The 25,877-nt window shown below is 49.8% G+C and overlaps 1 protein-coding gene and 1 long non-coding RNA gene across 2 annotated transcripts; one reads left to right on the plus strand and one right to left on the minus strand.

Moving 5' to 3' along the window:
- Nucleotides 1-229: 229 nt before the first annotated feature.
- Nucleotides 230-1,047, plus strand: LOC119270327. The gene is made up of 2 exons (XR_005134057.1): nucleotides 230-599; nucleotides 817-1,047. It is a non-coding gene; the product is annotated as an uncharacterized LOC119270327 (long non-coding RNA).
- A 94-nt stretch (nucleotides 1,048-1,141) lies between these two features.
- LOC119272999 lies at nucleotides 1,142-11,443 on the minus strand. Its single transcript, XM_037554322.1, has 4 exons — nucleotides 11,000-11,443; nucleotides 3,869-4,230; nucleotides 2,296-2,428; nucleotides 1,142-1,700 (listed from the first exon to the last, which is right to left on the minus strand). The coding sequence occupies exons 1-4, from the start codon at nucleotides 11,441-11,443 to the stop codon at nucleotides 1,497-1,499; spliced, it is 1,143 nt and encodes a 380-aa protein (XP_037410219.1). The 3' UTR covers nucleotides 1,142-1,496.
- Nucleotides 11,444-25,877: the final 14,434 nt, after the last annotated feature.

Here is a 25,877-nt window from a genome sequence, read left to right on the forward strand (position 1 = left end):
TTGTTTTCAAATTTACTGTTCATCCTGAGTGTATGCACACCCACGAGTAGAAAAGCCACTCTCCTATCTTTAGTATTTGAATTTCTAATTATGTCGAGAAGGACTACATATCTACTCCCTTCGTTCCATACATAATGTAAGACATTTTCGCAAGCTAACATAGCTTGTAAAAACATTTTATATTATGGGACTGAGGGAGTACATCTACAAAGCATGGACAGGGCTGGAAGTGCCGAACTGCCGTTCTGATACGGCAGGATACGGGGATATGCCAGGATATGCCGGGATACGCGAACTTTGCAGTATCCCCCGAATTTCGATTTTAAAAAAGGAAAAAAAACACAGGGATACGCTGGGACACGTGCGGGATACGTTTGGGACACGGCCTGGCCCAAAATAGCCTCGGCCCAACCCAGTATACCTAACCTATTTGCAGGAACTCCCGCACGCTCTCGTCTCAAGGACGAGGTGCTCCCTCCCAGCCTCCCCGCGCCGCCAGCCTCCTGGATCGAAGCCGCCTCCGCCTTGACTCGTCGCCGCCGCCGCCGGCGACGCCTGGATTCGACCGGCGATAGCTGGTGCTACCCCCAGCCTCGCAGGTAACCAAGCAGCTTCTCCCCTCTCCCCTTTCCTCAACCTCTTCCTCTTTTATCCTTCAGATTTGCTTGTGCTGCTGGATGTTGCTTGCTGGCTTGATGCTTGCTTGTGCTGCCGCTTATGCTGGTGGTGCTGCTGCTCATGCTTGCATTATCTTCCAATTATGTCTTGTCTTCTAATCTTCTGTAGTGTCTGTGTTTGATGTGTTTTGCAAGATAGATGCAGCTTGCAATGACAACATGACATGGGGGGATGACGATCAATCAATCATCACTTGATAAAAGAGACACCAAATGGGGCATTATCCTCTATTATGATCTCTTTCTCATTAATTTTCTGTCTTAATTGTATATTATATGGCATATTTTTATTTTATTTTATATATACTCGCTGTATCCCGAATGGCTGTTTTTAAAAAATGCCGTATCCCGTATCCCGTATGGGTATCCCCGTCTTTCCGTCCCCGTGTCCGTGCTTTTTAGGAGTACATTGCTCGGCAACAAGAGAATGGCTTGTTCACTGCGCAAAGCGCATAAAAAATAGCTATGGATGCAAAGCAACCAGAAATGGTTGGTCCCAGCCATTTGAAGAGATATGAAATTCCATTGTACAACAACCAGAGCATTTTTCAGGTACCTTCGATCACGACTTATCTCCATATTAATGATCCCACATCATCTAAACAGTAACTGTTCGACCACAGGGCGTTCATAATCGACTCCTAGAATAAAGATGAGCTACTATCAAACAGACAATCCATCTATCTAACAAGTGATGAAGGATGCGTGCACATTGCAACCGATTTACCCTCCTGACTTAGCATGTCGCGACGGCGATTATGAGTGATTTACCCTCCTGACTTAGCATGTCGCGACGGCGATTATGAGTGCGTGAGATCACTAGAAGAACGAAGCCAGTAGCCGGAACCCAGAGAAAGCAGACGCAGCTTGCAACAACCACGTGATGAACGCCAGGGTGGTCGAAAGCGCGAACTGCCGGCAGGCCAGCCGCGGGTATGCCCCGCAGAGCTTCATATCCCACATGATCAAAATTGTCAGGCCTGCAGAGGCACTTGCTCCTGTGAAAATGAGAATCGCCATGGCCTGCAACACATTCAGAATTGATATGATCACTCAGATATGCCTTTGCTAGCTCAAGATTCCAAGAACTACTCGACTAAAAAAATGATTTCACAGGGTATTTGGACTCTGCTTGTGAGATGTAACAACTTTGGATGAGAGAAATGACAGCCTTTCTAACAGGGAAAAAGAACCTTTGGTAAACTGTACCGCTGGTTAACCAAAAAGTCACGCAAAACATATTGGTTGTTAAAATTTCTTACTAAAATGGACAATTCGTTGGCTAATTTTGATGGAGAGCCTGTGCCAACAAATCTCTTAAAGCTACCTTATTCTCTTAGAGGGAGGCAGAACAAGAACTTGGCCAATAGAGAAGCATCAGTTGCGCTTATCCTGAATTTCATTTTTCGTAAGAACTAAAGAAAGGGACTGCCCAGTGCACGCAGCTCCGCTTGTGCAGGGTCGCGCAAGGCAACAGTTTTACCGCTGCGCAAACGCTCCCCATCTTTTCTCGTACGAACTAATATTAAAAAAATCTGGTTCAATTGCTTCAGTGCATGCCTTCAGTTAATTCAGACATAGCTCATGGAGAATAGAAGAGACAAAGTGAGCGACTTACCATGTCAATGCAAACAATGAACAATAGATTATGCCGGGTGTGAAGATACTTTTTATTCCTTAGAGCAAAGATATCCTCACAAGCAAGGAACAGACTCCACATCAGCTGGAGGATCAACACCAGATTCATGTAGCTGAAATAAATGGAGACCATAATACGCTCGTTAGATGATGTTAACAAAACACACTTGAGTACCTGTCCAAGCAATTCTGAAGAGTAGACAAGAAATTGAAGACTTTAGGCGGTTCATAGTCTCAATGACATGAACTTGAAGTGAAAATATAAATCATTGGCGCACCCCAGCATTTGGTGTGATGACACATAAAACCTAAATTTTAACAATTCTAATAAAATATTATCATTGGAGAAAAAACTGTAGGTTGGATGAAAAACATATGCATGCATTGCACATACACCCACAAAAGCACATACACAAAGAAACATTTTCCAATATTCCGGTTCCATTTTTGAACATGGTATGCTGTTGTTCGCCCCGTCCTGTGGGGAATTGAGCTTTAAACTAATCCCGGCCCCTCAACATCCCAGTTCAGAGTTCTCCCTGACTACATGGCACCAAGTGAAGGTTTACTTGGAAAAATTCTAGCGAGAGATCAAATATCAATTACCCGTCAATTCCAGAAACCATTTTACCAGATCATAAACCCTTCGCAGGGTGGCCTCAACAAAAACATACATGTTTCCTAACTTGGTCAACTTGAATACTAGACGGTAGCAAGAGATTTGGACACAGCTGACAATCAGGATTCCAAATGCCATTGGAAAATTAAATTGGTACAGCTCGCATTTTAGAAGAAAAAAAAACACTAGTCACAGAAATATTAATAGAGGATGACAGAACACTCAAAGTTCTTGTTATGAAAAAGAACACTCAAGTTAAAGTAAACTCCCCATATTATCGACATAAATATGTACGATGTCAAGTTTGTAGTCCTGCTGCAAACAAGCATGAACTCTGTAATGGAACAAAATCTACTACATAAATCCGTCTTAGAACTCGAATAAGGAAGTCACCCAATGAAGTCTCATTTCCTTTTTTTCCGGTGACTAGTAGTTGGGTGGTTGGCTCGTCGAACAACAGTTACACTAATGAGAGCATTGAAGGTAGTCATGGAGATATGTTTCAACGAAGTTTATCAAATGATGAGGCCTCCTGATTCAGCACTACTGGCGTTAAACCCGGCTCATCTAGTTCTCCTAAATAAGGGTTAAGGGTTGATATATGATGTTTTCTCAGGCAGGTGTAGGATCCTATGATTTAAGCCAGGAAACTGTTTGGGCGAGCTCAGCTTGCAAGCATGTGAAAAATGTGAATCCTTGTAAGAAATGAACCAGTCCCCTGCTTGTCTCTACCTTATTCTCAAAAAAATTCTCTTGAAAGAAAGAGTATAAAAGTCACCCAACCTTGTCCTCCAAACCCAGATCAAACCCAGTAGACCAAGACGGACACTCACATAGCTTGCTACTTGAGTGATGCTGATGGATTTGCCAGAAAAAACACAAAGAGGGAGGACATTATAGGGAAACAAGAATTAGCATTTCGATAGAGTAGTACAAGTAGGCGCCGTGGTTGGAGAAGCCGATGCCGATGCCGGAGACCATGGCGAAGACGGACGCGGCGGCGAAGACGCTCTGCGACAAGCGCAGCGCCATGCCGCTCCATGTCCTCGGGCCGCGGAGAGGTGAGGCGGAGAAGCCGGTGGACTCCTTCCTGGCGTGGATCTGTGGCGCTTGCTGTGTGCGCTTAGCTCGTGTGGGACGGGGAAGGTGATGGGTATGAGCAGGAGGACGAGGAGCCGGAGAGGTGGCGCTTGGCTTGCGTGAGACGAGATGGGAAAGGTGATGGGGAGAGGAGATGGGAAAACTGATATGAGATGGTTGGTGCTGGCCGTGGGGTACCTCTGCCTGCCTGCATGCCTGCTTGTTTTTGGGATGCAGAGTGAAATGCAAGGAGTGATTACTCACCGTCCACCATGTGCAGTGGGTAGCTCTGCTATGCTAGCATCTAGAAATTCCGCGGTACGATTCTTTCCATGGCCACATCGTCCGAGTATACCAGCATTTTTGTGCAGGCGGTTTTTCATTTCAGTTTAGCTACATAACCTGACTTTTTCGTTTGGGTTTTTATCATTTATGCCATCGGTTGTATCCCACTACTCAGTTTTGCCACTAGGAATTTCAACAGCTCAAAAATGTCATTGCTTTGTTAGACACGTGTTCAAAAATGCCACTGGGCACCATTATTGTGATCTCAAATCTCTTTTGCTATGTTATAATGACATAAATACCTATGAACCAGCATGCCAGCTCTCCTTCTATCTTACTACAATAAAGTGTGGGGCCCACTTGATCCCAACGACGTTCTTATTTTTCTATAAAATTATTCGCTTGGTTACTCCTGACAAGTGGGGCCACACTTATCATTGTGAGATAGAGAGAACTGACATGTGGGTCTAGGCTTATTTTTGTCATATAACATGGTCAATGAGTTTGATGTGAAAATAACGATGTCTAATGGCATTTTTGAGAAAACATCTAACGGAACGATGGCATTTTTGAGCAAACATCTCACGGATCGATGGCATTTTTGAGTAGTTGTAACTTTTAATGGCAAAACTGAGTAGTGGGACACAACTAGTGGCAAAAATGATAAAAATCCTTTTCGTTTTGGTTCAGTATGATTTTTTTTACTCCAAATATGCATGCATGCATGCGAGATTGGCTTTGACTAGTTGTACGAGTAATGCTACACATACAAACGAGTTACAAGGTTTTACAAAGAGGATTAATTTGATTGGTCAATAGGTGGCGAGGCGGCCCACCCCCTGAAAATAGGGGGAGGGGGGTCAAGTTTATGATTGGTTAGTAGATGAAAAAAATCCTAGTCAGCGTGTAAGTCTTTGTATGTTTAGCATTATTGCTAGCTGTATGCATGGCTACATGCGGTGCCATGCCTTCATGCCTCTGTATAGGCCCCACCTTTTTTTATCTTTTCTTTTTCTGCATGTTAGTTTTTTATGCGCCCGTGTGTGTGTGTTGTGTTTCGTGCATATGTGTGAGACTGGGATGTACCATTGATATGAGATACGGTTCAAATTAATTTTTGACATTTGTATGTGTTTTTGATTTTTTTTGGTCGGTTTGTTTTTATATGAATGTATAGACACAACTATTACACAAATGAGTGTAAACTACAATTAACTGTGAAAATTCATCATTCTTATTTAGTTTTAGTTTTTGGTTTATTGTATTTCTTCTTTAATTCTTTCTTAGAAAATTTCCTTTTGGCGAAAAATTCACTATTACAAGTTTATTATCGCATATTACAAAAAGTGCAATTTATGTGTAAATTATGTGCAATTTTTTCATTTCCTTTCTTCTGGAAGGGTAATAACAATGCCACTAATTCATTCTTCCTTAGAAAAACTTCATTATTTTGATTTTGTTTTACTTTTTATTTTATTTTCTTTGTTCTTTAAGGGTAATACCAAACCATTAATCGATTTCTTCTTAGGGAACTTCCTTTTCACAGAAATTGCACTATTATACACTTATTCTTACATATTATAAAACACACATTATTTTGTATAAATTTTGTGCAAATTTTTACATTAATTTTTTTTTCTTTTTTTTCTTCTTAAATGGTAATACCAATGTCACTAATTCATTCTTCCTTACATTTTTTTTCTATAAGGGCAATACCAAAGCCACTAATTCTTTCCTATTAGAAAGCTTATTCTTGCATATTTAAAAAGTGCAATTTCTTTCTAAATTGTGTGCAAATTTTGGTTTAGTTTTAGTTCTATTTTATTTTCTTTCAATTATTATATGTGCATTCTTGCATGCTATAAAAAAGTACAATTTATGTGTGAATTGTATGAAGTTTTTTCACTTTTTGTTTTAATTTGCATCAGTCAACTAACCCAAATTTAATTTTCAGTCGACTAACATGCATGGCTGGTTACTAGATTGAAATGCATTAATTTAGCTACCCTCGATCGATGGGAGGAAGTGCATGTGCGTACAGATACTTAAAGTGACGTAGTACGATACTTTTTTGCAACTAGTCATGTACAGTATGTGAAATGCATCCATCCATGTGTTTGAAGGCTCCGTCCTCCGATCCAAAAGAAAAGAAAAATGAGGAAGAGGAAGGTAGCTAGCTAGCAGTGTTGGTTTATCTTAAAAAGAAAAAAGGCTAGCAGTGTTGGTGCAGATACATACGTACGCACGTTGTGTACGTGCACTGCTCAATGCTGCGCGTACAAATTCCTCGGAAGCGAATAAATATCGCGCGTGACAGTGGCCAGCCACACTAAATTTTCAATCGACTGACCCGTAGTCAGTCCCTTTTCATTTTTACTCTTCGCTCCAACCGATACAACGGTGTGAAAATCCTCATACAGGCAAGTTAAAAGATGGAGCATTTGTAGGCAAATGGCGCGGTGCCGCTCCCCCTCCCCTCGCGCCATCGCGTCCTGCATCTCTCTTCCCACGTCTTCCTCGGAGGAGTGCTCCATCGTGCGCACTGTCGTCCATACAGTAGTTTCGCACGATGGAGCGCAACAAGCCGTCCATTCGTCGAGTCAAAGTGAACAGCACCGTTGAATACTCCATCGTGCGCAGTTCGTCTGGCTACTGTCGTCCATACAGTAGTTTCGTCCTCGGAGGCCCCCTCCCCTCCTCCCCCACGACCAGTGATGCGCTCTGTCATCGTGCCATAGGAGGTGGGCACGACGTTCGGACCCATTGTTCAGGGTGGCGAGCCTGGTCCCATCCGCGAGCGGCCGGCCGGCGAGGCGGCCTAGCAATCCAAGCGCGGCGGGAAGCACAGGAGCCACGCCCTGGCCCCATTCCCTCCAAGGAGGCGACGCGTCCTCCCCACCTCGCGCGTGCTGCGGTCACGCATCCCGGTCGAGTTCTACGGGTGCTGCTACAATTGCGGTGATCCAGAGCATATCTCTGCGGACTGCACCAACCTACCATGTTGTGTGCGGTGCAGCGGTGATGGTAATATCTCCAGGGGTTGCACGAGGCCTCGCAGCCCCTCCCAACTCGCCCAATCTTCACGCCCACCGCCGACACTTCGCCACAGCTTCCTGGTCAATCGGTGGAACCCACGACGCTTCCCCCATCGCCTCCGTGCCCTCCCCCGGCTAGCCAGGCCCTGGAGTCAGGTGGTCCGGCCCGTTCGCTGGTAGTAGACAACATGGTGGAGACTTGCTTCATGGAGTCATCTATTGACCTCGTACCCCTAAAAACAATCTATTGACCTCGTAAGGATGGAGGATGAGCTCGCATGTGTTGTTTGTCGTGCTAATCACTGGCACCAGCCCATGTTGTGGATCTGGTGTCGGCGGTCACGGCGCTAGCTCCACGCCGAGTTCGATATCAACCCTCTGGACATGTCAATCTGTGTGTTCTACCATGAGGACTCCCTGGTTCTCTACAACTCCAAGGTGATTCGAGATTGTATGGTTTCCCGCGGCAAAGCCATGTCGACGGGGTTCTCCCTCTCTCGTCAGTCGTGGCTCCGGCAGGCCCAGGCGATCCTGTCTCCATGCCATTTCTAGTCCCTCTGTCACTGGTGGTCGTACCCGCGCATGCATGGATGCACCACACTGCCGATGTGCTCATCAAAGGCCTCGGCTTTGTGGTGGGCGTGGCGGAGCAAACGGAGCGGTGCTTCGACATGTCGGGCTACAAAGTGTGGCTACGCACTGACGACCCTGCGGGAATTTTCGAAGCAGGGGCAAACCACAGGTCAAAATGCTTAAGATGTAACGGTAAAGAAAAATGCTTAAAATGCTATTTTAGTTATGGCAAATTGCCATGGCACACTCTTTCAAAAAAAAAAAATGTCGTGACACCTTTCTTGGCTCATATGAATTGTGCTGGGAATGCAACCGTCAAAGAAAAAATGTGCTGGGAGTGCCAGACTGAAACGGAATTCTAAAAATAGGGGCACTTGGCTGCCACAAGAATTAGAAACACGAAATTTCTAAGCAACCCAACTCTTTATTACCAGTGAACTTTTTACTCGAGTCATGGCATCACGCCGCCAGCAAGCCTGCCTATAAAATGCAGTGGTAAAACAAAGAAGCACCCATAAAACAGTTGCCTGAATTTATTCTAAAAATTTCAGTCCGTTCCGCTAGAAGCTCCTCCTCTTCTTGCATCTCCAACCCAGCCCAATCGTTCTTCCTCACCCCGACCTGCCCACCTCCATGGGCCTAATCGCTTGCATTGCCGCGCCCAGAATCGACTGAATAGAGAAACATTCTCAGTTGCCCGACGAAAAGCAAATGCGCCAAAATATATGCATATGTGTTAATATTAAGAGATGTAGTTTTCCTCAGTATGACATTAATAATACCAACACGTTACAATGGAATTGCTTAAAAAGTGTGGCAATTCAGAGTGCGAACCAGTGGTGCCCGGGCACCATGGTGCCTGCTTTTGTGAATTTAAGAAAACATATTTAGAAGTTCCAAAAAAATTCTGTGAAAACTTATATGTGTTAACTATGGATCCATGATTTTTTTTTTGAAAAATGTAAATTGTAATCTGTACAAACAACAAAATTCCGGCCAAAAATGAAAAAAGGCGGCCCAGTTGAAAATACATATTGGTCTTTTTTTGTACGTAAAATGTTGTGAAACTTTGCACATACATAGTATACATCTCTGTGTGTTTCTACAAAAAAAAATCAAATTTTTTTGTGCTGTAGAAAATAGATTTTTGAAAAAGGACACCATGGTGCCTTTGCGCCGTTTGTAATTTTCACGCAATCATCCTTAATAAGAAAAATTAGCCGCATCTCACATTACTATAAGGTCCTCATCTGTGCAATATTCGGCGCTTATAACACCAATTATAGTGCATTTGGTAAGTATTTACATTTGGTTTATTCAGCTGACATGGTACAGTTTATATGGGTTTCTGGTTTGTATGGTATTAATACTTCGGTAAATACAATAAAATTAAGATAGAGTTTGGTTTTGGTATATACCAATTTATCAAGGTATGGTTTCGGTATATACCATAATAACTAGAGTTGACGCGAATTTGAAAATTACATAATAATAATTAGAGATTTTGACTCAAAACACATACTTTTTATACACATATTATATAACTATATATAAGTACTAGTTGAACGCCCGTGCGTTGCCATGGGAATACGAAATATGATGTGAAAAGATTAGTCGACAGTGGACATTTTATATGAGTGCTTTTGATGGAGTACATTTCAACAACAAAACAATGTCAGAGTTTATTAAAAATCTATGAACATGGTCTTATTTTCTAGCCAACACATTGTAGACTTTGATCAGATTATTCATTTGCTGAAATTTTATTTGGAGAGAACATGATGAAAAATGTAAACAGCAGAGCACGATGTGACACATTGGTAGGGGACCAACCCCATGAAACTGAGAGCTTCGATCCACCATTTGTACATTGCCATCAACTCTCACTTATTGGTCTTTGACACATAGTTTTTAGAAAAGGACACGGTGTGACTAAGTTTTCAAGCTCCGCGTGGCAACCAGGGCTTCACCGAAAAAGCACCATTCAGCACAGACAGCTTGATCAAAGAAGAACCCTTCTATGCCGCCCTAGACTTAAGTTTTATAATTTTTGGCTCTTCAATTTTATGTTTATTTCCCTGAGATTCTTCAGTCAGTTCGAACTCTTGTTGGTAGGTTGTATAGAACTTGCTGAGTTTTTGATCTCTTCCAACAACACCACCTTCGGACTCTTGTTGGTAGGTTCTTTTTCATGGTCAATAATATCCATATCTAGCATGGACACGTTCTGAAAAAGTGAAATATATATACAAATATGATTTAAATATAGTACTATCATTTATTCTTTTTCTTTGCGGGGAGTACTATAATATATTCATATACAGCATGCAGACTAAAAAGGTTAAAATGACAGACATCTAGAATATGCAAAACAAGATTTGTTCTAGTCTAGCCAAGATATTTGGTAGCCCCGACAGACCGTCCAAATACCTCAGTTTCTTATGCTATAATATACAGAGAATGGCGTTTTGGCTCTCGGCCTCCATGGAGGCCTTTTTTTGAAAAAAAACAAAATTCAAAAATTTCAGTTCTGAACTTTTTCGTACAAGTAAACAATGATGTGAGGCGTATGTGTGTAAAATTTAAGGATAAAATACGTGCGACCTGTACAAAAAGGACAAATTGATGATCGGGGAGGATGAATCATATCATGTGTTAAAAAACAACAAATTTGTATTTTTTGCACAGCCCACATTTCAACGTATTTTGTCCTCAAAATTTACATACTTGTGCACTATGCCTTCATCTATTTCTATATTTTTTTTCAGAATTTGTTTGAATGTAAAAATATGATTTTTCAAGAATTTTGAATTTTGGATTTCGAAATCTCCATGGAGCTCGGCCTCCAAAAGAAATTTCGCATAATATACACTAATATAAATAAAAAAAATTATAGAGCCGTGTGACAAAAACAATTCTGCTACAGCTAGCACTCTCAGTCTCTTTCTCCTCGCTACTCACCCCTTTCCCATTCAGCTAGCCACCCATGACCCACCCTGCTCCCCTGTGCAGCCGCCGGCGTATCATGGCGCACGGCACCCATCCCGGCCCAACCTCCCACCCCGCGCCTCCGAACCGTCCCTACAGCCTACCTGCGCCATGGCGAGGCTCCCACACTGCGCCCCCATCACTCCCTGCTGTCCGGCGAGATCCGGGGGGCAGGAAGACGCGTGTAGTCTGGGCAGCGGCATCCACCACGCGGTGCTCCCTGCCCCGCGCCCCCGCCGCGATGACGCCACGTCGGTCCGAATCATCGGGTGGTAACGCCCGGCGACTGGCACGCGCCGTGCAGCGCGAGGTGGGCTCGATCTGCATCCACCGGCGGGATCGGACTCCTCATTTTGGAGACCCTGCCGCAAGCTGTGCTCGGCCGGATGGGCGGAGATCGACGAGGAGTGGATTCCGTGGTGCAGCACGACGCCGACTGCTTCTCTTCGCCACCGAGCTCTGCTCCCCTCCCTATGCGTCAGGATCAGGGTGCCCACGGATCTTACCTCGTCACGGCCGGCTCTCGTCTCTCCCTCCGCGTCCTGCATTGGTAGCTCTGTTGGATTGGCACCGCCGGTGAAATTCGATCTTAGAGGTAAGCAAAAATCTGGAGGTAGAATGAACCTATCTTATATATACACAGTTTGAAAGATAGCTAGATGTATAGTAATCAGTATACGGTTATGATTAAGTTTATTTTGTGAGATGAGGATAAAACCTTTCTTGGGTTGTCTGGATACAGAGTTTTTGCCAGTTCTGTTTCCCATAAACTCGTTTGAAGGTCTAACCACCTGAAATGAGTTAGCATACCAAAAATATAGTTTTTTTAGGGGCAGAAATAAGTAAAACTTTGTTTTAGTACAACAAGAAAAGTGGGTCTTAATAGTTTTTCTATAAACAATTTTAGCCGTTCCTATTCAAAAAGGCATGGCTTGAAACTTCAAAAAAAGAAGAAAAAAAACTCTGGTCAAGGAGGCTTAGCTTCCTCTTCCTGGAGAGTCAACCTTCCAATGCTGACCAAATTCCAATTGTACACACACAATGCATTTCAACAAAGCAAAACACAACGGGGAATCATACATATTTATGCAAGGTAACCTGACATAAAAGTCAGCACTGTCCAATGATCACATTCATACTGATGTAACAATTGTAAAAAACGAGCGCAAAGCTCGGTCTGCATCTTTTGGCAAATGAGCTCAGCATAACGCGCTATTGTGGTATTGCGAAAGCTTCCATTCCGAGGTCCTTGCCATTTTGTAGATTAGCGATGCTTGTATTCAGGGTCTAATATGACTCATTCTCCAGTCACCACAATGCTCTTGCTGAATAGCTTAAGGGTTGATGTTTCTAATCCTGCACTTGGCACTTTGGAATCACAGTCTGCAATGAATTTTGAGGCCTGAATTTAAGGACACATGCGTGCTAAATCTTATCACAGAGCTACAGAAAAAAAGCAGACGAACAGATTATGTTCCTTTTGTTCATATCGAGGTATCTATTGTCTTGAAAGACTCATCCTTTAATAATAGAGATATGAGGAGCTCACTAATGGCAAATTCAGCTCGAATTTGGGTTCTTCGTAAATTATCAGATACATAGTTCCTTATCCATGTATTTCCAACGAGAGATTCTATGGAACTGAAGTTTAAGTCAGTTTTTTAATTGCTACTCCCTCCTTCCCATATTCTTAGGCGTATTATTAGTAGCCAGCATGAAAATCAGCGCAGTTTAATTGTTACTTGAACCATCATACATGCTGTTGAGATGTAGGAATCAACGAAAGACCCAGCCAGAGATTTGTTTTTGTTTCCAAAAAAATAGCGACCGTGAGTGGTTGTTGCAACTGAATGAGACAGAGAAAGGCATCTGCGCCTTAGATTTTGGGACTGCGTGCAAAAACTTACGCGCCTAAGATTTTGGGAAGGAGAGAGTATATGATATTAGATGCCTCAGGTTCTTACCATATTAAAAAGCGTATGTCTTAGAAAGAAATACGACACCTTAGTATTTTTGTTCTTCTGTAGCAAGTCATTGTCCAAGCATCTTCATCCTTAATCTGTTTGCAATTTCATGCTGTCTGTTGTTATTTCTAGCTTAAACAGATGCATATTCGACCAAGTATAGAATGGGGAGATGTAGCGAAAGGAATACTCATGGTTTCTGAAGACTGATTATGCTCACAAACTCAGGTTAGTGTGCATTAAGATCTACAATAGGAATGCAGAATTGAACATACTTTACCTGAGTTGTTATAATTTGATCTGGTGACTTCATGTGCTAAGGACTTCCTTGTAGGCTATGTTCTTCATGGTCGTTAATAAGGGTTCAAATATTTTCCACTTCTTTGAAATCTTGCTTTGTTCCTTGCCCTTGCCCTTATCCTTGCCTTTACCCTTGCCGTTGTCCTTGATGGCGAGAATCTTAATGTTCCTCTTCGCGTTAGCTCTAGACAATGCAACGTAGAGCTGACCGTGAGAGAAATATTTATAACTGTATTGTACTGTAATTAAGAGGATTTAGCAATATTCTTTATGGAATAGGGGTCTTCAATATGAACTTAAGTCTGGCAACTGAACAGGTGTCTACAATATGAAATTGGGTGAAAAGCATGTCAATCTCATGGCATCAATTCTTAAATTTTTTAACTTTGTTACATTTGCTTACATTCATTTGCATAGAGTGGACTTGCTGCAAAGACAAGTTTGAGATGCCATGTCACACCCGTCCACATTAGCACACATTATACATTTGTTTCATGTATTAATTCCCAGAAGTTGATGAGCCTAATGAAGCACCTTCATAATTTGGTAGCTGGTACATAGCTTAAAATCATGCATGCTTTGTTCAATGTACTTGGAGTAGGACTTAAAGATGCAATCTGAGTACCGCTATATTTTTGAGGTCACATCATGAAGTTCTGAACAGGAGTTTAGTATCTTTCTGATGTAAAAAAATTTGCTGAAACAGTTGAGGTGGCAAACCTAGGGCATGGTGGGCACCCATCGAACATAACAAAGGTGGATCTCAGTCCTTTGCCGTCGGAGAGGCAGAAGACGGTAGGTGAAGAACTGTGAAGATGATGGCAAGAGGATGTAGCGGCGACATCAGGAGATAGACACAGCAACAGCCGTCGAGCGCAGGTTCTGGTTCAGGGGCGCCGAGGTTGCGGTTCAGCATGCAGGAGATCAGAGCTTGATGGCAGCAGAGGCTGCGCTCACACAACTCACGTGAGAACGATGTGGCCGAATGGCGAGTGAACCGGCGATTCTCTCCTTGACGTAGTGCGTCCGTGGGTCGATGGAGCTCGTACGCGAGGAAGAACTGGCATTTCTCTCCCTGGAGACGTGCGTTAGTGGGTCGATGGAGCTCGCAGGTGGTTTGATTTTTGCCGATGGACCTCGTTCGTGGGTTGAGCTGAACTGTTTTTTGGCTGGTTTGTTGATCGATGGGCCTCGTTCGTGGGTTGAGCCGAATTGTCTTTTTTTTTGCTGTGGATCTTGTATGTGGGCTGAGTTGGCCTTTGAGTTTTGGGATGCTGCGGCCGTGGCCCATTGCGTGATGGTTGTCGTACGAAGGGGGTGGGGATCGAACGAGGTCGAACCATCACGACGTTTGATCCCCCTTTAATAGTAGAGATATATTCATGCATGGATTCATGCCTTGATGGTTATGTATGTACCTAGCATTCTTTCCAAGAGAAGAATGACTATGTTACAAGAAAAATGGATGTGCTTAGCACGAAATATGTCTCCAGTACAAAGAAAATGAGTACTTGTATGCTTGTTCACCTCAAGAATTATAAATATAATTTCACTTTGGTTAATTCGGTTAACCATCGAGTTTTGGTTATATAAAATTAAAAAAAAATTAAAACGGTATGGAAAGAGCGTACCATACCGAAACCAAAAACCACAAAATTGGTTCGGTTCGTTTTTTTTTCAGGATAGTTTTCCTATTAGGTTTTTTTTTTGAGGATAAAGGAAGCCTTGCATTTCATTTATCCAGGTATACAGTCGGACATGATTACATGTTTCACACTATGTGGCACATCAGCTAAGAAAAGAAAATCACCCTGGATTCTAGCATACGTAGCTAACTTATGTGCGGCCACATTGCACTCCCTATAAGTTTTGGTCACATTACAAGACTCAAAACCTCTCATCAATCTCTTTGACTTCTCATAGCTTGCCCACCACCTGGTTCTGCTAATGTTGCCGTCAGAAACTGCAGACACCACGGCAGAGCAGTTAGATTCCACCAGAATATGGTTTAGTGACAAATTGCTAGCTTGTCTTAGTCCAAAGGACAGTGCCCAAGCTTCAGATTCCTCCGCATCCGTGCAACCCTGAAAACGACAGCCTGCCGAGAATAAAACAACACCCAAACTGTCTCTACCAATGGCACCCACAGCAGTTAAACCCAAGGAGGGTATGAAGGACGCATCAACGTTGATTTTAATGTACTTCTCAGGAGGTTTTGTCCAGCCAGTGTCAAGTCGAGGGATACTAGGAGCTGGCACTGAAATTTCATGCAGTTTCTGTTTACCTTTACTATCATTTACAGCAGGGATTTCAGAGTTCAAGCACTCCCAGTAGGATTTTAAAAACAACACCGAATCTCTGATAGAAGCTTCTCCTTTACTGTGAATGGCATCATCCCTCAAATGCCAAGATCTCCACAAAACAAGTAGGAATTTTTCTCTCATATCTCCTGAACACAAACTTAAGCTTTGTAACAGCCACTCGGGGGAAAAGGCCATGAGAGATTTTTCATCTGGCAGATTCCAGTATTTCCTCATTTCCTCTCTGAGTGCTCTTTGCTTTGTGCAGGCTACTGTAGCATGGAATGCATTTCCACAGACCTTGCAAACTCCATCCAATTCAAGTGTCCTTTTGTGCTTATTCTCCTTTGTGGGTGTCGGGTGGTAGGTGCGACATATGCCAACGGGTGGCTTATCATAGTGGGAGCCAGTAAGACGTCGCCGGTGCCTGAAAATGGGGTGAGGCGAAGACATGCACGCCGGCGAATCTTACCCAGCTTCGGGGCTCTCCGCGGAGATAACACCCCTACTGCTGCTCTGCGGGGTCTCCGCATGATCACTAGATGGACGAGTAGCTACACAATGCTCCTTGAGCTGTTCGGTGGGAGGAGGAAGAGGGGCGCGGCTAGCTTGCTTCTTCTCCTTGTGAGGTGTCTAAAACTAGCTGGGGGTCAAACCCTTTGCATGGGTGTTCCGGGGGGTTTATATAGGCCTACCCCCGGGGGTACAATGGTAATCCGACCGGGCACGGGGCCCAGCCGTCTGTGACTGCGCTCGTCGGCTTCTGCACCGGCTGCTGGGGCCCGCCGACTGGTGGGCCCCGCCGGCTGCCGGCCCCTTGGTCGACAGGCAGGCCCCACTATCCAGGACCTGGTCGGCGGCTGGTTACTGTTGCTCCATCTTGGTGACGTGGGCTTCGTCGTGGTAGGCGTGGCTACAGTGCCGCCGCCTGGCGGGCGATCGCTGTAGCCTCACCGCGTCTTGTCTCCTTAATGGGGCGTCTCCTTCGAGGGAGGCGGCAAGCCGGCTGCAGGGAGCCGGCTCCGTCTTGGGCCGACTGGGGGAGGCGTGGCCGCCTTCGGGTGTCTCTCTGCCCGAAGAGGCCCACCGCCCGTGGGCCGCGCTGGCGGCCCGTCGGGGTGACATCAGGGTCAACATGGCAACAGTGCCGCGCCGGACGGGTCATGCCCACTCCGACGACGCACTGTGCCAGGCGTGCTCCGGGATTCGGGGGTGGCAGGCTTTACTGTAGCCATGCCCCGTCGCACCGCCGTTATGTGGATGCAAACTTTGAGGGTACGGTCTCGACCGCTTTGTGGTAGCCGGCTTCTTGGAGTCGGCCTCCTCGCGGCCGGCTTCTCGAAGTCGGCCTCCTCGCGGCCGGCTTCTCGAAGTAGGGCCGCCTTCCGAAAGCCGGCCTGGGTGACAGTCGGCAAGGGGAAGGCGGCCCCATGTCTTGGATTCTTGAGAGTCGGACGGGCTCGTAATTTTTTCAGAAGGGCCAGGGGAAGCCGGCTAGGCTACCCATGGCTATTTACTCCGACAGTAGTCCCCGAAGCTGATCGAGCTTCGAGGCGGACAAAGGGACGAGAAGCTTGGTCAGCTTCCTATCCTGAAGAGCCGGCTTTGCTGGTGTATGCCGATTTCGGGGAGCCCTGCGTCTGGCAGGCGGGAAAGTGGTCGACCCGCATGCTAACCGCGGGCCCTCCCGCGGGCCACGTGGCAGCGAGACCCTGCCGGCGCACGCGCGCGACGGGACACCGCCGTAGGCCCAGGCCCGCCACTCCTAGGCCTCGGCCCGAACGCTGATCTTCTGCGGCCCAGGTGGACCGCTCGCCTTCCCGCGGCGATTTTATTTCGCTGTTAGGGCGCAATAAACGTGGGACGTGGGGGAGTGGGCACGATCGATCCCCACGTTTCCCCACGCCGCGCCTCCTCGGCTCTGCCACGCGAGCCTATAAGTAGGGGGAGAAGGGGGAGAGACAGAGGTCCGCACGCTCTCTCTCGCTCCGCCCCTTCTCGTCCTCCTTTCTTCCTCTCATTGCCGCCGCAGCTTCCCGTCTCAGCGCTGCCGCGCCGCCACATCGTCTTGCTCTCATGGCGCTGTCGAGCTCGTGGGACGGCTCCAACGTCCATGAGGACCATGTTGAGTTCCTCCGCCAGACTTGGCGCCTGCCCGACGCCAACCTCGTGTGGGTCCGCCTGGCGCCAGAGACGGAGATCTCGCCGGCGCCGGAGGAGGGCGAGCGGGTCGTCTTCCGCTCGCACTTCCTGCGCGGCTTCGGCCTTCCGGCGAGAGGATCCCTGCGCTCCTTCCTCGAGTTCTACAATCTTCAGCCGCATCACCTCACGCCCAACGCGGTGATGCTGCTGTCGGCCTTCGTCTCTCTCTGCAAAGGTTTCTTGGGGCTGCTCCCCATGCTGGAGCTCTGGGGGGAATTCTTCCAGAGCAAACTCGGCACTGTCGTCGCAGGCGTGCCCGCCCCCTGCGGGGCCTTCATCGCCATGAGGAGGGCGGGCGAGAACAACCCGTTCCCGCCCATCCCCCTGATCCAGTCGGTGAAGATCTGGCAGAAGTCGTACTTCTATGTGAAGAACGTCGCCCAGCAAGGAGACCACATCAACCTGCCGGCTTATGTAGCCGGCCCGCCGGCTGGGAGGCAGCCCTCATGGAGTTTCCACTCCCGGTCACTGTCTCAGGCCGGGATGCTGCCGTCTCCCGGCTTCTGGTGATGATTCACTCGGAAGGCCTGAGCGGGGCCGACTTGGTGGCCGCCTTCATGGAGCGCCGGATATCTCCTCTCCAAAGCCGGCCCCACATGATGTGTCAGATGAGTGGCCGCTTCGATCCAAGCCAGCTGAGCACCAGGGAGATGCCTCATGCGGAGGTGTCGTATATGGTAAATTATATCTCCAACTACAAGCTCGCCGAGGACTGGCGATACGGCAAGGCGCCGTATTCTCGCGCCAACCCTCCGCCCGTGGTAAGCTTTCCTCTCTTTCTTCTTTCTGTTGGTAGCCGGCTTTATGATGGCCAGCTTCTGATTGGTCGGTTCTTCTTAGCAGAACCCCCTTCTTCCGCCGACGACCGGGGCAGCAGGGATAGAGCGCGAGTACGCCCCCGACCGCACGGTGGACAACGTCGACGACCCGGATTTGGGGGCGGCCGCCATGGAAGACGCCGTCGTGGGGGACAACGCCGAGCCCGGAGGCACAAGGTTCACCGCCAGCTTCGAGGACTGGCCGGATGACGCCGAAGCCGAAGTCGCCCCGCGTCGCCAGCCGGCGGCCGACCATCAAGGCGCGGGCTCGTCCACCGTGCCGGCTGCCAGCGGCGGCGCATAGAAGCGCCGGGCCGCGTCAACCTCTTCGGCAGTCGGCCGAAGAAGTCCAAAGCCTCCACCGCGGCGACCAAACGAGACGAGGCGGCCGCGAAAGCGGCCCGCTTCCGCAAGGCGGTGAAGCAGCCTCAGGCGGTCTCAGCGTAAGTCGTCGACTGCCTTGCTTTTCATCGTTCTCTCTTGTTCGAACATTCTTCCTAACCTTTTCCGCTTGCTGGACAGGGCGCCGCTTTCCCTTGAGCGTGGTCCGGACGGCTCCGTAGTTGGGCCTACTGGAGGGTCTTCGAGCTCCCGCCGCGTGGACCCCCGCACGGACCTCAGGGAGGCCACGGAGCGGAACGCCCCTGAGGCGCGGGAGGAGCGTGAAGCGGCGGAGAAGGCGGCTACCCAGACGGCGAGGGAGCAAGCCGACGCGGCAGCCAAAGCCCAGGCGGAGGCGGCGACCGCGGAAACGGAGGCGGAGGGTTCGCGCAACCAGCCTCCGCTGCTCGCCATTCCCCTCCGAGCCGTGGCCCCTGACACCCCATTGCCCCTGGCGGAGGAAATCGTCCAAGACCCGCCGCTGATGGAGAGGAGGGAGGACCTCGTGGCCTTCGCGAGGAGAGCATCACTGGCAGCGCCAACCGGAGCGGGCCAAGGCGGCCAATCGTCAGCGGCGCCAGAGGAGCCGGCCGGGGGTGAGCCGGAGGACAGAGCCGGCCTCGAGGTGGAGCCGGTGACGCGTCGGTGCGCAGGAGGAGGCGCTGCTCCGCCGGAGTCGCGCCGAGTCGCGGGCGCCGGTCAGTCGGCAGAGGCTCTGGAGACGGCTAGCACCGCCAAGTCCGAGTGGACCCCCAGCGGGGGGACTGGCGAGCTGAATGTGGCGGCTCAAGAGGTCCGGAGCCGGCTTCAAGCTCAGGCCGCCCTGCTGCAGCAGTACACCCATGAGTTCCTGTCGACGTGGGCCGCCATCCGGGTGAGTCTTTCATTCTTGGCCGCTTTGGTCTCTTGATTTCTTCCGTGGGGGCGCGTCAGCGCACCCACTGGGTGTAGTCTCCGAGATTCGGGCCGACTGCTGCGCAGTCGGGTCGGATCTTTCTTGACGACTACCTTATTTTTGCTTCCTGTCTGAACTTCCAGGAATATCATAACTCCCGTGCTGCCGCCTTCAACTCCCAGGCTCGGGAGTTGGGTCGGAGGACCGACGACCTGGCCGACAGCCAAAGTAAGTGCTTGATCTTGTCTGTCTCCTGTGGGAGCGCGTCAGCGCACCCACTGGGTGTAGTCCCCGAGATTCGAGCCGACTGCTGAGCAGTCGGGTCGGATCTTCCTTGACGACTTTTTCCTTATTGGTTTTTCTTTTTCTTTGTCTTCAGGGGCCAACGCTGACTTGAGGAAGGAGCTCGGCGAAGCGCAGGCTGCCCTTCATACCAAGGATGCTGAGTGCGCTGCCTTGGTCCAGGAGCATGACCGCCTGGCCAAGAAGCTGGCTGACCAGGAGGCGAGCCACAAGGCGGCCCTGCAGAAAGCGCAGGATGGCGAGGCCGCCCTGAAGGCAGAGTTTGAGACCGAGGCGGCGAGCTGGGCTGAGACCCGGCGAGCACTGGATGAAGGCTTCGGCCGCATCGAGGACTTGATCGACGGTAAGCCGTCTTCCTCGCTCCTCTCCTGCCCCTTGCCGCCTGGTTTTTGGCTTGACTTGTGCTGCTGCCTATTTTCTTGTGCAGACTACTTTCCCGGCTACTCCGCCTTCGCCGCTCAAACCATCGAGGCCCATCGCGAAGCGCGCCATCAGGCGGGGGCCAACATCGCGCCGGACGTGAACCGGACGCTTGAGGAGCAGCTCTTGGCTGTCCAGGCGCGGTTGCAGCCGGCTCATCGGATGCTTCGCCGGCTCCAACATGCCGGGGCGTAGGTGTTGGCCGCCCTCTAGCCCGGCGAGACGATCCCCCGCACCCCAAGCCGGACTGCCGACTGGCTAGAGGTCGCAGTCGGTCGCTTTGAGCCGGGCAGGCATTGGAGTTCGTTCGGGCTTCGTACCCAGGGCTGAACCTGGAGCAGCTGCGCACTTGGCGGCTGGAGGCCGACGCGGAGCTGGAGGAGGTGTGGCCGGCTATCGCCCAGCGTGCTTCGATGATCGCCGAGTGCGCCGACATCAGTGTTTTTGCAGCTGAAATCAATGATGACGGCGTTGCCCAGCCGGAGGAGTGGTTCGGGCTGAACCCGGCGGTGGGCTGAACCCGGCGGTGGGCGAAGACTCGGTAGAGGAGATCTCCTCTGCCGAGTCTTCGCCTCCAGCGACGAGGGCAAGGATGACGAAGAAGAGGACGGCGAAGATGTCGAGCCGGCTAGTGGAACAACCGGCCGTCCTCAAGCCGACCGTGCCTCCAGCAACGAGGCGCGTGGAAGTGCGCCCCCTGCGGGAGGCGGTGATCAAGCTGAGGTTCGCCAGCTGGCCGCTCCTTCAGCCGGCACAACCGTCTCCGCCGACCGGCCCGGCTCGTCGGTCGCTCCGCCAGCTTGACCTGCCGTCCTTATTTTTCCTTCTTGTTGCCTTTTGAACAATCTTTATTAAGCTTTCGCAGTTCCACCCACTGGGGGTGTATCCAAACTATGTTGAATGCTGGCCTCTTGGAGGTCTTTTATGTAAATATTATTATGTGCATGTTTGGTTTCCATTCGCGTATGCTTTTTATCCTTAGGCCTTTTCCTTTGCCGCCTTCCCTCTTTGGGGAGGCAAGTACTCGAGCTTTCTTGGATTGAAGTGAAGTGAATGGAAACCGGCCGGCCGGCTATTCTGGTAGTCGGTCGGTGGTAGACGGCGAACCGGCTTTCGTTATATTAGTCCGTTGGTCCTTGGCCATTTTTCGTGTGGGCATCCTTTCCTGCTTTTGACTCTTGCCAGCCGGATAGCCGGTTCTTCGAACTGCGACTTTGGCAAGAGCTAAGCCTGGGTGTCGGCACACTACTTGCCTGACTGCGGGTAGGACTTCTAATATAACTCCAGTCGGCCAGTCCCCGGGCCGACTAGTCGAACCCGGTGCCGGACGGAACAAGTAAATGAAATGACAAGGTTATAAGCATGATACTTTTCATTCATAGATAAAAGACGGCAGTCCCCGAGCCCTCCTCGGGGGGCCTATTGTCTCGTACTTAGTACAAAAGTTAGCGTGATACATACTGCATTTCAACTGTAAAATCTTCGAAGGAGGTTGGCGTTCCATGGTCGTTCCGACTCCTTGCCGGAGTCGTCTCTCTTTCGTACCTTCGGCTTCTGCGCGTCGATCAGGTAGTAGGAGTCGTTGCCTAAAGCTCTGCTGGTGACGAAGGGACCCTCCCAAGGGGCCGAGAGCTTGTGCTGGCCGGCTGTTTGCTGGATCAGCCGGAGCACAAGATCGCCCTCTTGGAAAGATCTTGGCCTGACCTTCCGACTGTGGTAGCGGCGCAAACCCTGCTGGTAGATGGCAGACCGGCTGAGGGCTAACAGCCGGCCTTCTTCCAGCAGGTCGACGCCGTCTTCTCGTGCTTCCTTGGCCTCCGCCTCCGTGTACATGGTTACCCGAGGCGAGTCGAACTCGATGTCAGTTGGGATGACCGCCTCGGCACCATACACAAGGAAGAAAGGGGTGAAGCCGGTTGACTTGTTTGGCATAGTGCGCAGACTCCAGAGGACAGCCGGTAGCTCATCGAGCCAACAGCCGGCTGAACGCTCCAGAGGTACGACCAGTCGGGGCTTGATGCCGGAGAGGATGAGGCCGTTGGCTCGCTCGACCTGGCCGTTTGACTGTGGGTGGGCGACGGACGCTAAGTCCAGCCGGATACCTTGGGCTGCGCAGAAACATGCCAAGGCTCCTTTGGCAAAATTCGTGCCATTGTCGGTGATGATGCTGTGTGGCACACCGTACCGAGTTGTTATATCTGCGATGAATGTCACAGCAGTCGGCCCATTCAGCTTCTTGATCGGCTTTGCCTCAATCCATTTGGTGAATTTGTCCACGGCGATGAGCAAATGCGTCATGCCGCCACATGCCATCTTGAATGGTCCCACCATGTCCAGTCCTCAAACGGCGAAGGGCCAGGAGAGGGGAATGGTCTTGAGTGCTGAAGCCGGCATGTGTTGCTTGGAGCTGAAGAGTTGGCACCCTTTGCAATATTTGACTAATTCTTTGGCGTCATCCAAAGCAGTCGGCCAGAAGAAACCATGGCGGAAAGCTTTGGCGACGAGGGATCTTGAAGCCGCATGGTGGACGCATTCTCCTTGGTGAATGTCTCTGAGGATTGCAATGCCCTTCTCTTGCTCGACGCACCGTTGGAGGACTCGAGTGACACTGCGCTTGACGAGTTCTCTGTTGACGATTGTGTATGCTCCGGCTCGACGTTGGACTTGTCTTGCCTCTGTTTCGTCAGCCGGCAGATCTTGGTTTACTAGGAAGTTGAGGATGGACTGAGCCCATGACGGAGCCGCGACCTCTCCTACTGCCAATGTGGCTACTGCCACCAGGGTGGGCGGGCTGGGCGGTGAAATGCTGGAGTCGGTCGCCGGCTGTTGTGCTGGTGCAGTCCCCGGGCCGGCTACTGCAGTCCCCGAGCCGGGTGTGGCAGTCCCCGAGCCGGTTGCCGAAGTCCCCGGGCCGACTACTTGGTTCTTCGAGCCGGACCCGGCCGCGTCGGGGTCAGGCGGTACGAAGATGGAATCGGACTTTGGAGATGGCTTGATAGACGGCTTGAGGAGGCTTGCCGAGTGGAGCCTATTCGAGCCAGAGCATCGACTGGCTCGTTGTCGGCTCGCGGTACATGGAGGAACTCGCATCCTTCAAAGTATCCGCTGAGTTGTTGAACCAGGAAACGGTAGCTCGCCATATTTGCGTCCTTGGCATCCCAGTCGCCGGATGATTGCTGGACCACCAAGTCCGAGTCGCCATAACATAGGATCCGGTGAATACCGAGTTCTTTGGCAAGCCAGAGCCCGTGTATGAGCGCCTCGTACTCGGCCACGTTGTTGGAGGCGGCAAAGTGAATCTGCAGCGTGTATCTGAGCTTGTCGCCTTTGGAAGAGCTAAGGACGACGCCGGCTCCCAAGCCGGTGCGCATCTTGGACCCGTCAAAGTGCATGCGCTAATGGGTGGAGTCGGGAGCCGGCGGCAGGTACTGGGTCTCGGCCCAGTTGACGAGAAAGTCGGCCAGTGCTTGGGACTTGATGGCGGTGCGGGGCTGGTAGAAGATTGTGTAAGGGGCCAGCTCGATGGCCCATTTCGCCACCCGGCCGGATGCGTCCCGGCTGCCTATGATCTCGGCCAGCGGGGCGATGCATACGACCGTGACGGGGTGCTCTTGAAAGTAGGGCTTCAGCTTCTTGGCGGTGAAGTACATGCCGTAACACATCTTCTGGTAGTGCGGGTAGTTCTGCTTTGAAGCAGACAGCACCTCGCTCAAATAATACACCGACCTCTGGACCGGCTGGGCTCGGCCTTCTTCTGGGCGTTGGACTACGATGACGGTGCTGACCACCCGGCTGGTTGCGGCAATGTAAAGGAGCATGGGCTCTTTCTCAGTCGGCGCTGCTAGGACAGGCGGCGTGGCCAGCATCTTCTTCAGCTCGTGAAAAGCTTGGTCGGCCTGGTCGTTCCACTCGAAGTAGGTGCTCTTCTTCATGAGGCGGTAGAGGGGGAGAGCTTTCTCTCCGAGCCGGCTGATGAAGAGGTTCAAGGAGGCCAAGCATCCGGTGAACTTTTGGATGTCTCGAAGCTTGGTGGGGATCGCCATTCTCTCGATGGCCTTGATCTTCACCGGGTTGCATTCGATGCCGCGTTCGGAGACCAGGAAGCCTAGGAGCTGGCCGGCTGGCACTCCGAACACGCATTTCTCGGGGTTGAGCTTGATTTGGAACCGGCGTAGGTTCTCAAATGTTTCTTTGAGGTCTTCCAGCAGGGTGCCGCGCTTCTCCGTCTTCACCACAATGTCGTCCACATAGACGTGAGCGTTTCTGCTGAGTTGCTTGAGAAGGCACTTCTGCATGCAACGCTGAAAAGTGGCACCGGCATTTCTCAAGCCGAATGTCATAGTCAGGTAGCAGAAGGCTCCAAATGGCGTGATGAAGGCGGTCTTCAGGCGGTCGTCTGGATCTAGCTTTATCTGGTGATATCCTGAGTAAGCATCCAAGAAACTCAATAGCTCGCATCCGGCCGTGGAGTCTATCACTTGGTCAATCCTCGGCAGGGCGAAGGGATCTTTAGGGCAGGCCTTGTTGAGGCTTGTGTAGTCTATACACATGCGCCACTTGTTGTTCTTCTTTAACACAAGGACTGGGTTGGCAAGCCACTCTGGAAAGAAGACTTCCATAATGAAGCCGGCTGCCAGAAGCCGGGCTATCTCCTCCCCTACGATCCTTCTCTTTTCCTCTAAAAGTCGGCGGAGGGACTGCTTGACTGGTTTCGCGTCTTTTCGGATGTTTAGCTTGTGCTTGGCGAATTCCTTCGGAACACCCGGCATGTCCTTGGGGGACCATGCAAAGATGTCCCGATACTCACGGAGGAAATCGGCGAGCTCGCCTTCCTATTTGCTGTTCAGGCTTGCCCCGATGACGGCAAACCTCTCGGGGTGCTCGGGGTCAAGGGGTATCTTCTTGGTTTCTTTGGCCGGCTGGAAAGATCCTTGGGCATCATACTCCTTGGGGTCGGGGGACTGGTTCGGCTGCTTGCTGGCCAGGGCCACGACCCGGTCCAACATCTTCTTCTCTTCGGCAATCACAAGGGACTCGGCCAGCCGGCTGCTGGTGGCAGCGCACTCAGAAGACTTCTTGTAATCGCCGGCTATGGTCATGACGCCTTTGGTGCTTGGTATCTTCATCTTGAGGTATGCATAGTGGGGAACTGCCATGAATTTGGCCAAGGCGGGTCGGCCAAGCAACGCATGGTAAGGGCTCTCCAGGTCCACCACTTCAAACCAGATCACTTCCCGGCGAAAATGCTCCTTGTCCCCAAAAAGTACATCAATCTTGATCTTGCCAATGGGGGCGCAGGATAATCCGGGTACGATGCCATGAAACACTGTCCGAGTCGGCATGAGCTGCTTCGTCTTGACATTTAGCTTCTCCAGGGTGTCACGGTACAGGATGTTGAT

This window comes from Triticum dicoccoides, chromosome 3A (assembly GCF_002162155.2).
Source record: "Triticum dicoccoides isolate Atlit2015 ecotype Zavitan chromosome 3A, WEW_v2.0, whole genome shotgun sequence".
In the NCBI taxonomy this organism is placed as follows: domain Eukaryota; kingdom Viridiplantae; phylum Streptophyta; class Magnoliopsida; order Poales; family Poaceae; genus Triticum; species Triticum dicoccoides.